General features: G+C 55.9%; 1 protein-coding gene across 9 annotated transcripts in view; it reads right to left on the bottom strand.

The window, feature by feature from the left end:
- Window positions 1-7800, bottom strand: part of LOC137299328 (polypyrimidine tract-binding protein 1-like) — a 33009-nt gene extending 25209 nt beyond the window's left edge. For all 9 annotated transcript variants that reach the window (XM_067967977.1, XM_067967980.1, XM_067967979.1 and 6 more), the window contains exons 1-2: window positions 7720-7800; window positions 5157-5187 (exon numbers count right to left, since the gene is read on the bottom strand). In XM_067967977.1, the coding sequence (XP_067824078.1) occupies window positions 5157-5187; window positions 7720-7727 (39 nt within the window). In that variant the 5' untranslated portion in view covers window positions 7728-7800. The remainder of the gene's footprint in view (window positions 1-5156; window positions 5188-7719) is intronic.
- Window positions 7801-13916: the final 6116 nt, after the last annotated feature.

The raw sequence follows: 13916 nt of genomic DNA, 5'->3' as shown, positions 1-13916 counted from the left end.
CTTGTACACAAGATGGGATTCATTGGCCAGTTTTGGACTAAATGTAACACTTGTCTTTAAAAAAGAGAGCCTGGACTGTAGTCAGAGTTCCCATTTCAACATCAGCCAGAGCAGCAAAGCAACATTGTTCCTCCAGGGATGCACCACTGATAAGTGTCCCTCCCAACTCCAAGCTTCTAACATCAAAATCAACAGCAGCCAGTGAGATCTAGAAAACAACAGGAGAAACCCAGACTGAAGTCCAGAGAGAATGCCATATATAATCTGGTGCTGTCGGTTAAACGCAATTCTCCAGTGCCTTGCAAATCACTTCCTTGCACTACTGCTCTATCCCAAAATTTAAATTGAAAACACTCCAATTTAGTCCAGGCCCTCTGCTGATTTAACAGGAGTTAGAAGCCTGGGTGGGTAAAGCTCACATTTAAATGTCAATGGTTTGGGAACGAAGCAGAGAACACTGAAGAGAAACAAAAAAAATTCTACACCAACTGACATGCCAAAATTTGGTGGATGGGAACTTTGCTTACAGGGTCATGGATTTGATTTTTCCCCCCACTCCTAGGGGATAGAAGAGAACAGGTCAGACATTAATACATGACAAGGTGCAAACTGCCTCGTATGCATTTTCCACTGGTACTTGTGCCCTGATGTATGCATTGCTCGCCACACCCTCAAGACATACATGGCTGAACCTGAACTTTAACAGTAACTGACACTGCTTAATTACAAGGTGGGGCAAAATCACCTCACTTCAATGACATCATGAACTTTTGAGCACTGCCCGGAAATCCGAGTTGGTCCCAAGCAGTACGCTCAGGAACAGAACTTTGATATTGCCGCACTGAATCAACACAGGGTAGTGATTAGGAGACCCAGGAAAAGCTGAGTGTCCATTGCTGACAATGGATAGCAAGTGGACACATTTCTGATAATACACTTGACTGCATAGGATCCACAGGAGCAAACCAACTACAGTACATTAAAACTGCCTCTACGAGGATAGATCAGTAACCACCTCGTTTATTTGGGGGGGGGGGGGGGGGGAAGGGGGAGAAGGAAGGAAAGCAGACACTGGTCCATGGTGTACTATCACTGCGACATGCTCATTTAAAATCCAGTTTTAGCTAAAGCACAAACCTCCATTTAGGATCAGCCGGCACTGATGGAAATTTGAACTCCAGCAACATATCACTACAGGAGTAGGTTGAGGAGCACTGCCTGTGTTCAAACATGCTGCACGGTATAAAAGTGTACTACTACAGTGCGAACAGGCTGAGCTTTTTTATTTAGAGACTGGTCATTGGTGTTATATCAGTTCTGGCAAGTATCTTTTCACAAGTGTTTTATGGGACTGCAATATACTTAATGAAACAAATGAGAACCATCTCAACATTAGCCTTCTGGGTAATACTATAGGCATAATATTCAATATTAAATGGGAGCCCAAGATAACTGCTCAGCTCCGTTTCCTAGAATATCACTTTCAAGACCAGGCTTAGGTTCTTGCAATGTATTCCACTCATCAGAAGTTACAGTACAATTCCAGTACTACAGCCATCACAGGCAAAGCTGGATTACAAGTTTGTGATTGTAGAAACCAAAGATCATTTTACAGGTGTCCCTACCACAGCCCATTATAATAATCGAAGCTAAGTATTTCTCAAAACCTGCCAGGATATGGAGTATAGAATATAGCACAATAAATATTAAGGGGAGGGGCACAATGAGATGCCAACTCTAGATTTAAACAGATGAAACCCACAGCTGAAGACAGTGCCCTGCAACCTGTTCGACAATTTAACGTTTCATAACTGATAAAGGTACTGTGCTAATGCAAAACTATAAGTCATTAGTAGTCTGCAAACTTACATTATAAATCCCACATTAGGTTGCTGCCCTAAGTGGTAGCACCACTGGTAGTTTATTGCATGGTTATTTATATCTAACCTGAAATCTCATATCTCCCCTAAAAGATGAAGATTTTTAAAAGCAATCTTCTTACATACAAGATCTCCAGTATTGATTGCTCACAGAACACTGGATGAATTGTTTATAACTGAAAATCAAAAGCTAGAAGAATCTCAAGTCACTTGTGTAATTGCTGTTTGGTCACAACAGAATCCAAACATTGTTAAAGGAAATTAAAAATGGGGAAGGAAAAGATGTAAGGAGTCGCACAACACCAGGTTATAGTCCAACAGCTTTATTTGAAATCAAGCTTTCGGAGCTTTGCTCCTTCGTCAGGCGAGTGAAGAGTTGCATAAAGGCACAGCATATATAGTCAGAGAACAAAGTAAGAGATTCTAATGCATGCAGTAAACCATGATCTGTGCACCAGATTCTAGAACAGCATATATATCACCTAGAAATTAAATGGGTTAATAAACACAGCTAACACCAAAAAAGGGGATCTGAAACCACAGCAAGTAAACAAGAAAATTATTTCTAATAGCAAGATACACAGCACAAGTTCTACAAAATGCCTGCTCACACCTGAGATTGGGCCCTCCTCCATGCAAGCACCTAACATCTTCAAACTAGCACTCAGCAGATTGTCTTTCACACCTGGTCCAAGAGGAATTTTAAACCGAGACTTTACTGAAACTCTTGTGAGCCCCAGCACTCAATTATAATGCTTGTAGATTCCAGTCACACTGCACCCTAATTCAGGTGGTCATTTCCCTGCACCTCTGGAGGCCATGCAGGATGAAGGCAAACAAATTATGCAACTCACCCATGCTGTTTCTGCATTCCCAGCCTGTACAGACACGCACAAGATAACCGTGCAGTGGTTTCAGCAATGGCAACTGTGCTTGGAAAGCTGCTATGCACTGCAAGAGCTGATTTTAGGGCACTGGCAGTCTCAGTGCATTGCAGAAGCATTTCTGCAATACAAACCCATTATTAAAGTGAACTTTGGAAGGGCAGAAAATAGGTTTTAGGCCCAGGTACTTACTCCAATTACTTCAGCAGAATTTCTGCTTTGCAAAACAGTGAACAGATCAGGTTACACCTGGTATAGAATGCAGCAGGCTGAGGAATGTCCTAATAGTGACTTGTTTAGAACAGGGAAGCTGCATCACAAACAGGTTTCTGAAATCAAGTCACACCAGTTTACACCCACATCTAAACGGCATGGCCATATTACAGGCTATGCTTAGTTTATATAAGAGGATACCAGACTTACATGTAAACCTAGCCCAACTTTAATCCTTTGAAAATGAACCAAACTCAGATTAGCCAAGACCCACCTAGACCTAAGGAAGTAGCTAGCTATGCCATACTTAATACCCCAATGGCACTGGAATAGGTTCCACACAGCCCTCTGCTGCCTGCAAGACTAGCAGCTGCGCATCAGTTGTCACCTTTACTTGTTGCCTGTGTAGCCACTTCAGCTGGAAGTTGATGGTTTCACAAGGAACATGCACACTAGATGGTTCGTTTAGGACCCATCATTCAAATAATGCGATTACAGCAGAGTCAATTCCTCCCTCCAATGCATTATCTGTAACTGTCCACCTAGAGCCACATCAGCAGAATGAGAAAACACCACTGGGAGCTGAAGTATTTCTTACTTATTCATTTTCCTCTCCGGATATTGATTCAGTAGCAAGCACTTACTTGTCCAGAAAGTGGCCATCGTTAATGTACAATCCTTGGATCGAATTGTTTTCAGGGATACCTCAGCCAATCCCTAACTTCCCCCCTCACACACTTCCAACAGGGAAGACTAGTGATCAGGAGTGAAGTGCTAATTTTCTTCACCTCCAGATGAGCCTAATTGGAGCACCCCCACTTTAGGCCTGGCTGACAACCAAATGAGTGTAGACCAAGGATCACATCAGGAAGCTGCCTGCTTTTTGTGCCTTAGCTAGAGAAAAAAGATCCAACACTTTCACTTTTAAAAGGCTTGTGCAACTAACTACTGAACCTTTTTAAACACAATCTGGCAAGAGACCTGAAACAAAAGCAAGAATCAATCTACAGACGTGAACCCCAGTTACAGTAGTCTGTTATACAGGATGGCAGCAGAGTACACAAGATTAGGCTCATGGGGTTGGGAGTAATATTAGCATGGATAGAGGATTGGTTAACCAACAGAAAACAGTAGGAATAAACTGGTCATTTTCGGGTTGGCAAGCTGTAACTAGTGGGGTGCCGCAAGGATCAGTGCTTGGGAATCAGCTATTTACAATCTACATTAATGACGCAGCTGAGCGGAGCAAGTGTAATGTATCCAAGTTGGCTGACGATACAAAGCTAGGTGGGAAAGTAAGCTGCGAGGAGGAAACAGTCTGCAAAGGGATATAGACAGGTTAAGTGAGTGGGCAAGAAGGTGGCAGATGGAGTATAATGTGGGGTTATTCACTTTGGTAAGGAATAGAAAAATAGTGAGAAACTATTAAATGTTGGTAGTGTTCAGAAGGATTTGGGTGTCCTTGTATACAAAACAAAGTTAACATGCAGGTACAGCAAGCAATTAGGAAGGCAAATGGTATGTAGACCTTTATTGCAAGGGGATTGGAATACAAGTGTAAGGAAGTCTTACAACTGTACAGGGCTTTGGTGAGAGCTCACCTGGAGTGGTGTACACAGTTTTGGTCTCCTTATCTAAGGAAGGATATACTTATCTTAGAGGCAGTAAAACGAAGGTTCGTTAGATTGATTCCTGGGATGAGAGGGTTGTCCTATGAGGACAGATGGAGTAGAATGGGCCTACACAAGAGTTTAGAAGAATGAGAGAATCTTATATGTTTCAATGAGATCACCTAAGACGGCTTGCTGGGTAGATGCTAAGAGGATGTTTCCCCTGGCTGGAGAGTCTAGAACTAGGGGGCATGGCTCAGGATAAGGGGTCAGCCATTTAGGACTGAGATGAGAAATGTCTTCACTCGGGGTTTGTGAATCTTTGGAATTCTCTACCCCAGAGTGCTGTGGATGCTGAGTTGAGTATATTCATGAGATTGACAGACTAAGGGAATCAAGAGATTATGGGGATTGGCAGGAAAGTGGAGTTGAGGCCGAAGAGGAGCCACGATTTTATTGAATGGTGGAGCAGGTGCGCAGAGCCTTATAGCTCACTTCTGCTCTTATATAATAATTCGCAGTGAAGCAACATAATAGGGTCAGTTATAAAAGTTATAGAAATGACCTACCTTTGTACCAACTGTTATATCTTGGACAACGCTGTAGAAGAGAACAAAGAAAAAAAGTTAGCTGTATGTGATGTACTTGCTATCTAAGAAAACAAAGAAACATTCCAAGTGTTTCTGCTGTTTAAAGGGAGGATCAGACAGAGGCCCAATTGTTGTTCCTCTTCCTCCTCAAAAGCAGGAATGGACGTTGCCTCTCTGCAAAAAAGTTGAACCAATAAATGCCTTCAAGATTTACAAAGGCCACAGAAAAAGGCAATTGTAACTTTAAGGGAAACGAAAAAATTAAAATTCTCAATCAAAGCACCAAAAGTGGGGTAGCGGGAAGAGGGTATGATTGATCAAAACTCGTAGTGCAATTCAAAACTACTTCTTTCCCTCTTAAAACGGCACAAAGTTACAGTCCACATTAGATGGACTAGATTTTACACTTGTACATCCCTCAAGCTGCTTAGTTGTCTACAGTCCATTGCACACCCTTTAGTTCCATTCTTCAGGACCAGTTTCTTGAATTGAGCAATTGTTAAGATAACATGCAAAGCATCACAAATGGTGACACTACAGTCAGATAGTGAGAAACAGGACCACCACACACTTAGACCCAGCAAAGCAATGAATTTGTGATCAATGAATAGTTTTCCTATCTAGAGAATCAGTTCCCAATTCAGGATTCTGAGACCTTGTAAGGAACTCTTAAATGCTCTACAGCAGAGGGCAGCAAGGGCATGCTTCCCAGGATTAGAGAAGGGGATGAAAAACAGACACCCTCTCCTGCTAATTAAGGACCCCTGCTGAAAAGTGCAAACATGTGGACATCAGATTTGGTTCTAATTCCAATCCACCACCCTTGGGAATTGGGTTGCCAATACTGTGCCTGTGTTCACATGATAGCTGCCAGGCCAAACAGAACACATACCACCCCCACCCCTCACATGCACAATGTCCTCATGTATATGGATACACAAGAATGCTTGAGGGTTATGCAACTGGCCTTTTGAACAAGCTCTTACACAGCAATACAAGAGGGTGGAGCTATTTTAAATGCTCATTTCCTCATTCACAAACTGTCCAGTCACATGACCACACCAAGACTTCAAAAGAAATCCAGTATTAAGCATTTACACCAAAAGGATGATTCATCAAACCCTGAACAAAATCCAGATTTGTTGCAGCTGGAGTTCAGCGGCAAGCTCCTTTCTCAGAGCCCATTTACTGTATCATTTCAGCACAAACCACTTCCTAAACGCCACAACATGCACATGTTGGAACTAAACCAAGTAAAAGCAAATGCAGCCAAGAGTGCAATTCTGAAAAAACACAACTTGCAGGTACAAAACCCACAGATCAGCACCAGTTTGCTCAATTGTGCCAGAGGGAGAAGCAAGCCTAGGATTCCTGGTCACTATCCAATGAATCTTCTATTAAGTGTACAGAGCAAGATCAGGGACAAGCCACTAGTGACCTTGGCACTCCCATTGCTTAAGAAACTGCCTCACACATTGCAATGTAACTTTTGTAACTACCAAGTTCGCTACCATTATCTTTTCCCCCATGGATTACATTTTTTTTAAACTGGCTATATGGCTCTAATGGGCACCTTCCAATACCTTGTTACTCATACCAGTCTGAGCAATGTGAGCAGGCTATTCAACTGTGGTGGCATCAAATAGTAAGTTGTGGTAATTTGAACTCCAGTAGAGGTCACTACTGATCCCAGTTCGGATCCCCCCCCCCCCCCCCCCGGTAACCCGGGACACTGAGGCTGGACAGCCACACATCAAGCCAAGGGCCACAGCCAAGGAGCTGTTGGGAAGTTATGAATTATTTTTGCTGAGGGGAGGCCCACACAGGCGGAGGAGCTGGACTGTGCTGTGGAAAACCCTGCGGGCCACTGGCAGCAATACCCCGGGCACTGGGAGCTCCACAGGCAGTAGACCGCACCCGACCCCGGTCAGCACCGGCCCGATCCCATTTAAAGGCCCAGTAACCGGGGAGGCTCCCAGGGCCCCTGACCCGACCGGGCAATACCACACGTCTGGCGAGTCAGCGCACCATCACTCGCGGCCCCAAAAAACGGCGGCGGCCTCCGGCAAGCGCCCCCGAACCCACCGGATCCCGGTACCCCCCCTCCCCAGAGCCTTGCTTTCCCCCTTCTCCCGGGTCGTGGTCCCCCGCTTCCCCCCCCCCGGGTCCCCGCTCCGCCGCCATTTTGAGGTGCCAGAATGTGCGAGCGCACGGGTAGGCACGGCCGGGCCCTGGAGCCCGAGGCCCCCCTCAGGCAGACGCGGTTCCCCGCTCAGGCCGGGCCGCGGAGAATTCAAAACGGAACCAACCGCCTCCCGGGCGCGGAGAGTCCGGGGGCCTACCCCGCGTGCTCGGGCCTCGCGCCGCGCCCCTCCCCCCGCCCGCCCGCCCGCGTTTGCCGCTCGCTCCCAACTTTTGCGCGACTCAGAGGCCGAACACGACGCCCCGGCCAAGCCTTCACTTCCCCCCCCCCCTCCTCTTTCTGCCTTCCTCGGGGCCGTGAAGCCGCCCTTGGCCCCCGGCGAGACCCCGCGCTCCTTACCCGTCCATTGCAGACCGGAGAGCGCAGAAAGAAAAGCCGCGGCTGTTCACGCCGCCCGCCACACATATACCCCGACAAAATGGCGCCACGTCAATCATAGGCTGGCGTCGTCTCCTATTGGTGCCAGTCGAGCCAGGGGCGTGTCCTGCGCTCCCTATCCCACCTCTGATTGGGTGAATCAAACAGTAGACGTGGAGCTTCACGTCAATCACGCGCCTCGCGGGGACTGACCGGAAATAGGCCCACCGCCACGTCAATCACAGGGTGCTCAGCTCTGATTGGACAGCGCGGGTTAGGGGCGGGACCTTAGCGCCCGGGGCGGGGCCCGTAAGTCAATCACCCGCCATGGTTCACTGTGATTGGACAAGAGCGGCCCGTCGCCCACATAACCGTCAATCTGCAATTGAACCGTTACAGGCCCGCCATTTTAGGAACAGAGAGAGAGAAAGAAAAAGGGAAAGGGGGAGAATATAGGGGGAGAATAGGGGGAGGGGGAGGGGGAGAATAGGGGGAGGGGGAGAATAGGGGGAGGGGGAGAATAGGGGGAGGGGAGGGGGAGAATAGGGGGAGGGGGAGGGGGAGAATAGGGGGAGGGGGAGAATAGGGGGAGGGGGAGGGGGAGGGGGAGGGGGAGGGGGAGAATACGGGGAGGGGGAGAATACGGGGAGGGGAGGGGAGGGGAAGAATACGGGGAGGGGAGGGGAAGAATACGGGGAGGGGAGGGGGAGAATACGGGGAGGGGAGGGGAGGGGAGGGGGAGAATACGGGGAGGGGAGGGGAGGGGAGAATACGGGGAGGGGAGGGGAGGGGGAGAATACGGGGCGGGGAGGGGGAGAATACGGGGCGGGGAGGGGGAGAATACGGGGCGGGGAGGGGGAGAATACGGGGCGGGGAGGGGAGGGGGAGAATACGGGGCGGGGAGGGGAGGGGGAGAATACGGGGAGGGGGAGAATACGGGGAGGGGAGGGGGAGAATACGGGGAGGGGAGGGGAGGGGGAGAATACGGGGAGGGGGGAGGGGGAGAATACGGGGAGGGGAGGGGAGGGGGAGAATACGGGGAGGGGAGGGGAGGGGGAGAATACGGGGAGGGGGACGGGGAGAATACGGGGAGGGGGACGGGGAGGGGGACGGGGAGAATACGGGGAGGGAGGGGAGGGGGAGGGGGAGAATACGGGGAGGGGAGGGGGAGAATACGGGAGGGGGAGGGGGAGAATACGGGAGGGGGAGGGGGAGAATACGGGGGGGGGAGAATACGGGGAGGGGGAGGGGGAGGGGGAGAATACGGGGAGGGGAGGGGGAGAATGAGGGGAGGGGAGAGAATAGGGGAGGGAGGAGGGGGGGGGGGAGAATAGGGGGAGGGAGGGGGAGAATACGGGGAGGGGGGGGGGAGAATACGGGGAGGGGGGGGGGGAGAATACGGGGAGGGGGAGAATACGGGGAGGGGGAGAATACGGGGAGGGGGAGAATACGGGGAGGGGGAGAATACGGGGAGGGGGAGGGGGAGAATACGGGGAGGGGGAGGGGGAGAATACGGGGAGGGGGAGGGGGAGGGGGAGAATACGGGGAGGGGGAGAACACGGGGAGGGGGGGAAGGGGAGGGGGAGAACACGGGGAGGGGGGGGGAAGGGGAGGGGGAGAATACGGGGAGGGGGGGGAAGGGGGAGGGGGAGAATACGGGGAGGGGGGGGAAGGGGGAGGGGGAGAATACGGGGAGGGGGGGGAAGGGGGAGGGGGAGAATACGGGGAGGGGGGGGGAAGGGGGAGGGGGAGAATACGGGGAGGGGGGGAAGGGGGAGGGGGAGGGGGAGAATACGGGGAGGGGGGGGAAGGGGGAGGGGGAGAATACGGGGGAGGGGGGGGAAGGGGGAGGGGGAGAATACGGGGAGGGGGGGGGAAGGGGGAGGGGGAGAATACGGGGAGGGGGGGGAAGGGGAGGGGGAGAATACGGGGAGGGGGAGGGGGAGAATACGGGGAGGGGGAGGGGGAGAATACGGGGAGGGGGAGAATACGGGGAGGGGGAGAATACGGGGAGGGGGAGGGGGAGAATACGGGGAGGAGGGGGAGAATACGGGGAGGGGGAGAATACGGGGAGGAGGGGGAGAATACGGGGAGGGGGAGGGGGAGAATACGGGGAGGAGGGGGAGAATACGGGGAGGGGGAGAATACGGGGAGGAGGGGGAGAATACGGGGAGAATACGGGGAGGGGGAGGGGGAGAATACGGGGAGGGGGAGGGGGAGAATACGGGGAGGGGGGGGGAGGGGGAGGGGGAGAATACGGGGAGGGGGAGAATACGGGGAGGGGGAGGGGGAGAATACGGGGAGGGGGAGGGGGAGGGGGGAGGGGGAGAATACGGGGAGGGGGAGGGGGAGAATACGGGGAGGGGGGGGGAAGGGTGGGGGAGGGGGAGAATACGGGGAGGGGGCGAATACGGGGAGGGGGGGGAAGGGGAGGGGGAGAATACGGGGAGGGGGGGGAAGGGGGAGGGGGAGAATACGGGGAGGAGGGGGAAGGGGGAGGGGGAGAATACGGGGAGGGGGGGGAGGGGGAGAATACGGGGAGGGTGGGGAAGGGGGAGGGGGAGAATACGGGGAGGGGGGGGAAGGGGGAGGGGGAGAATACGGGGAGGGGGGGGAGGGGGAGGGGGAGAATACGGGGAGGGGGAGAATACGGGGAGGGGGAGGGGGAGAAGAGGGGGAGGGGGAGAATACGGGGAGGGGGAGAATACGGGAGGAGGGGGAGAATACGGGGAGAATACGGGGAGGGGGTGGGGGAGAATACGGGGAGGGGGAGAATACGGGGAGGGGGAGAATACGGGGAGGGGGGGGAAGGGGAGGGGGAGAATACGGGGAGGGGGAGAATACGGGGAGGGGGAGGGGGAGAATACGGGGAGGGGGAGGGGGAGAATACGGGGAGGGGGAGAATACGGGGAGGGGGAGGGGGAGAATACGGGGAGGGGGAGGGGGAGAATACGGGGAGGGGGAGAATACGGGGAGGGGAGGGGGAGAATACGGGGAGGGGGAGGGGGAGAATACGGGGAGGGGGAGGGGGAGAATACGGGGAGGGGGAGGGGGAGAATACGGGGAGGGGGGGGGAAGGGTAGGGGGAGGGGGAGAATACGGAGGGGGAGAATACGGGGAGGGGGAGAATACGGGGAGGGGGAGGGGGAGGGGGAGAATACGGGAGGGGGGAGGGGGAGAATACGGGGGGGGGAGGGGGAGGGGGAGAATACGGGGAGGAGGGGGAGAATACGGGGAGGAGGGGGAGAATACGGGGAGGGGGGGGAGGGGGAGAACACGGGGGAGGGGGAGAATACGGGGGAGGGGGAGAACACGGGGAGGGGGAGGGGGAGAATGGGGGAGGGGGAGGGGGAGAATACGGGGGAGGGGAGGGGAGGGGGAGAATACGGGGAGGGGGAGAATAGGGGGAGGGGGGGGAGAATAGGGGGAGGGGGAGGGGGAGGGGGGGGAGAATACGGGGGGGGGAGGGGGAGGGGGAGAATACGGGGAGGGGGAGGGGGAGAATACGGGGAGGAGGGGGAGAATACGGGGAGGGGGGAGAATACGGGGAGGGGGGGGAGGGGGAGAACACGGGGGAGGGGGAGAATACGGGGGAGGGGGAGAACACGGGGAGGGGGAGGGGGAGAATGGGGGGAGGGGGAGGGAGGGGGAGAATACGGGGGAGGGGAGGGGAGGGGGAGAATACGGGGAGGGGGAGAATAGGGGGAGGGGGGGGAGAATAGGGGGGGGGAGAATAGGGGGAGGGGGAGGGGGGGGGAGAATACGGGGGGGGGGAGGGGGAGGGGGAGAATACGGGGAGGGGGAGGGGGAGAATACGGGGAGGAGGGGGAGAATACGGGGAGGGGGGAGAATATGGGGAGGGGGGAGAACACGGGGGAGGGGGAGAATACGGGGGAGGGGGAGAACACGGGGAGGGGGAGGGGGAGAATGGGGGAGGGGGAGGGAGGGGGAGAATACGGGGGAGGGGAGGGGGAGAATACGGGGAGGGGAGAATAGGGGGAGGGGGGGGGAGAATAGGGGGAGGGGGGGGAGAGAATAGGGGGGAGGGGGAGAGGGAGGGGGAGAATAGGAGGGGGGGAGGGGAGGGGGAGAATAGGAGGGGGGAGGGGGAGGGGGGAGGGAGGGGGAGAATACGGGGGAGGGGGAGGGGGAGAATACGGGGAGGGGGAGGGGGAGAATACGGGGAGGGGGAGAATACGGGGAGGGGGAGGGGGAGAATACGGGGAGGGGGAGAATACGGGGAGGGGGGGGAAGGGGAGGGGGAGAATACGGGGAGGGGGGGAAGGGGAGGGGGAGAATACGGGGAGGGGGGGGAAGGGGGAGGGGGAGAATACGGGGAGGGGGGGGGAGGGGGAGAATACGTGGAGGGGGGGGAAGGGGGAGGGGGAGAATACGGGGAGGGGGGGGAAGGGGAGGGGGAGAATACGGGGAGGGGGAGGGGGAGAATACGGGGAGGGGGAGAATACGGGGAGGGGGAGGGGGAGAATACGGGGAGGGGGAGAATACGGGGAGGGGGAGAATACGGGGAGGAGGGGGAGAATACGGGGAGGGGGAGAATACGGGGAGGAGGGGGAGAATACGGGGAGAATACGGGGAGGGGGAGGGGGAGAATACGGGGAGGGGGAGGGGGAGAATACGGGGAGGGGGGGGAAGGGGGGGGAGGGGGAGGGGGAGAATACGGGGAGGGGGAGAATACGGGGAGGGGGAGAATACGGGGAGGGGGAGGGGGAGAATACGGGGAGGGGGAGGGGGAGGGGGAGAATACGGGGAGGGGAGGGGGAGAATACGGGGAGGGGGAGGGGGAGAATACGGGGAGGGGGGGGAAGGGTAGGGGGAGGGGGAGAATACGGGGAGGGGGAGAATACGGGGAGGGGGGGGAAGGGGGAGGGGGGGGAGAATACGGGGAGGGGGGGGAAGGGGGAGGGGGAGAATACGGGGAGGGGGGGGAAGGGGGAGGGGGAGAATACGGGGAGGGGGGGGAAGGGGGAGGGGGAGAATACGGGGAGGGTGGGGAAGGGGGAGGGGGAGAATACGGGGAGGGGGGGGAAGGGGGAGGTGGAGAATACGGGGAGGGGGGGGGAGGGGGAGGGGGAGAATACGGGGAGGGGGAGAATACGGGGAGGGGGGAGGGGGAGAAGAGGGGGAGGGGGAGAATACGGGGAGGGGGAGAATACGGGGAGGAGGGGGAGAATACGGGGAGAATACGGGGAGGGGGTGGGGGAGAATACGGGGAGGGGGGAGAATACGGGGAGGGGGAGAATACGGGGAGGGGGGGGAAGGGGAGGGGGAGAATACGGGGAGGGGGAGAATACGGGGAGGGGGAGGGGGAGAATACGGGGAGGGGGAGGGGGAGAATACGGGGAGGGGGAGGGGGAGAATACGGGGAGGGGGAGAATACGGGGAGGGGGAGAATACGGGGAGGGGGGGGAAGGGGAGGGGGAGAATACGGGGAGGGGGGGGGGAAGGGGAGGGGGAGAATACGGGGAGGGGGGGGAAGGGGGAGGGGGAGAATACGGGGAGGGGGGGAAGGGGGAGGGGGAGAATACGGGGAGGGGGGGGAAGGGGGAGGGGGAGAATACGGGGAGGGTGGGGAAGGGGGAGGGGGAGAATACGGGGAGGGGGGGGAAGGGGGAGGTGGAGAATACGGGGAGGGGGGGGAGGGGGAGGGGGAGAATACGGGGAGGGGGAGAATACGGGGAGGGGGAGGGGGAGAAGAGGGGGAGGGGGAGAATACGGGGAGGGGGAGAATACGGGGAGGAGGGGGGAGAATACGGGGAGAATACGGGGAGGGGGTGGGGGAGAATACGGGGAGGGGGAGAATACGGGGAGGGGAGAATACGGGGAGGGGGGGGGAAGGGGAGGGGGAGAATACGGGGAGGGGGAGAATACGGGGAGGGGGAGGGGGAGAATACGGGGAGGGGGGAGGGGGAGAATACGGGGAGGGGGAGAATACGGGGGAGGGGGAGAATACGGGGAGGGGGAGGGGGAGAATACGGGGAGGGGGAGGGGGAGAATACGGGGAGGGGGGGGAAGGGTAGGGGGAGGGGGAGAATACGGGGAGGGGGAGAATACGGGGAGGGGGAGAATACGGGGAGGGGGAGGGGGAGAATACGGGGAGGGGGAGGGGGAGAATACGGGGGGGGGAGGGGGGAGGGGGAGAATACGGGGAGGAGGGGGAG

This window comes from Heptranchias perlo, chromosome 29, assembly GCF_035084215.1.
Source record: "Heptranchias perlo isolate sHepPer1 chromosome 29, sHepPer1.hap1, whole genome shotgun sequence".
In the NCBI taxonomy this organism is placed as follows: Eukaryota; Metazoa; Chordata; class Chondrichthyes; order Hexanchiformes; family Hexanchidae; genus Heptranchias; species Heptranchias perlo.
This window is presented reverse-complemented; position numbering and strand designations above follow the sequence as displayed.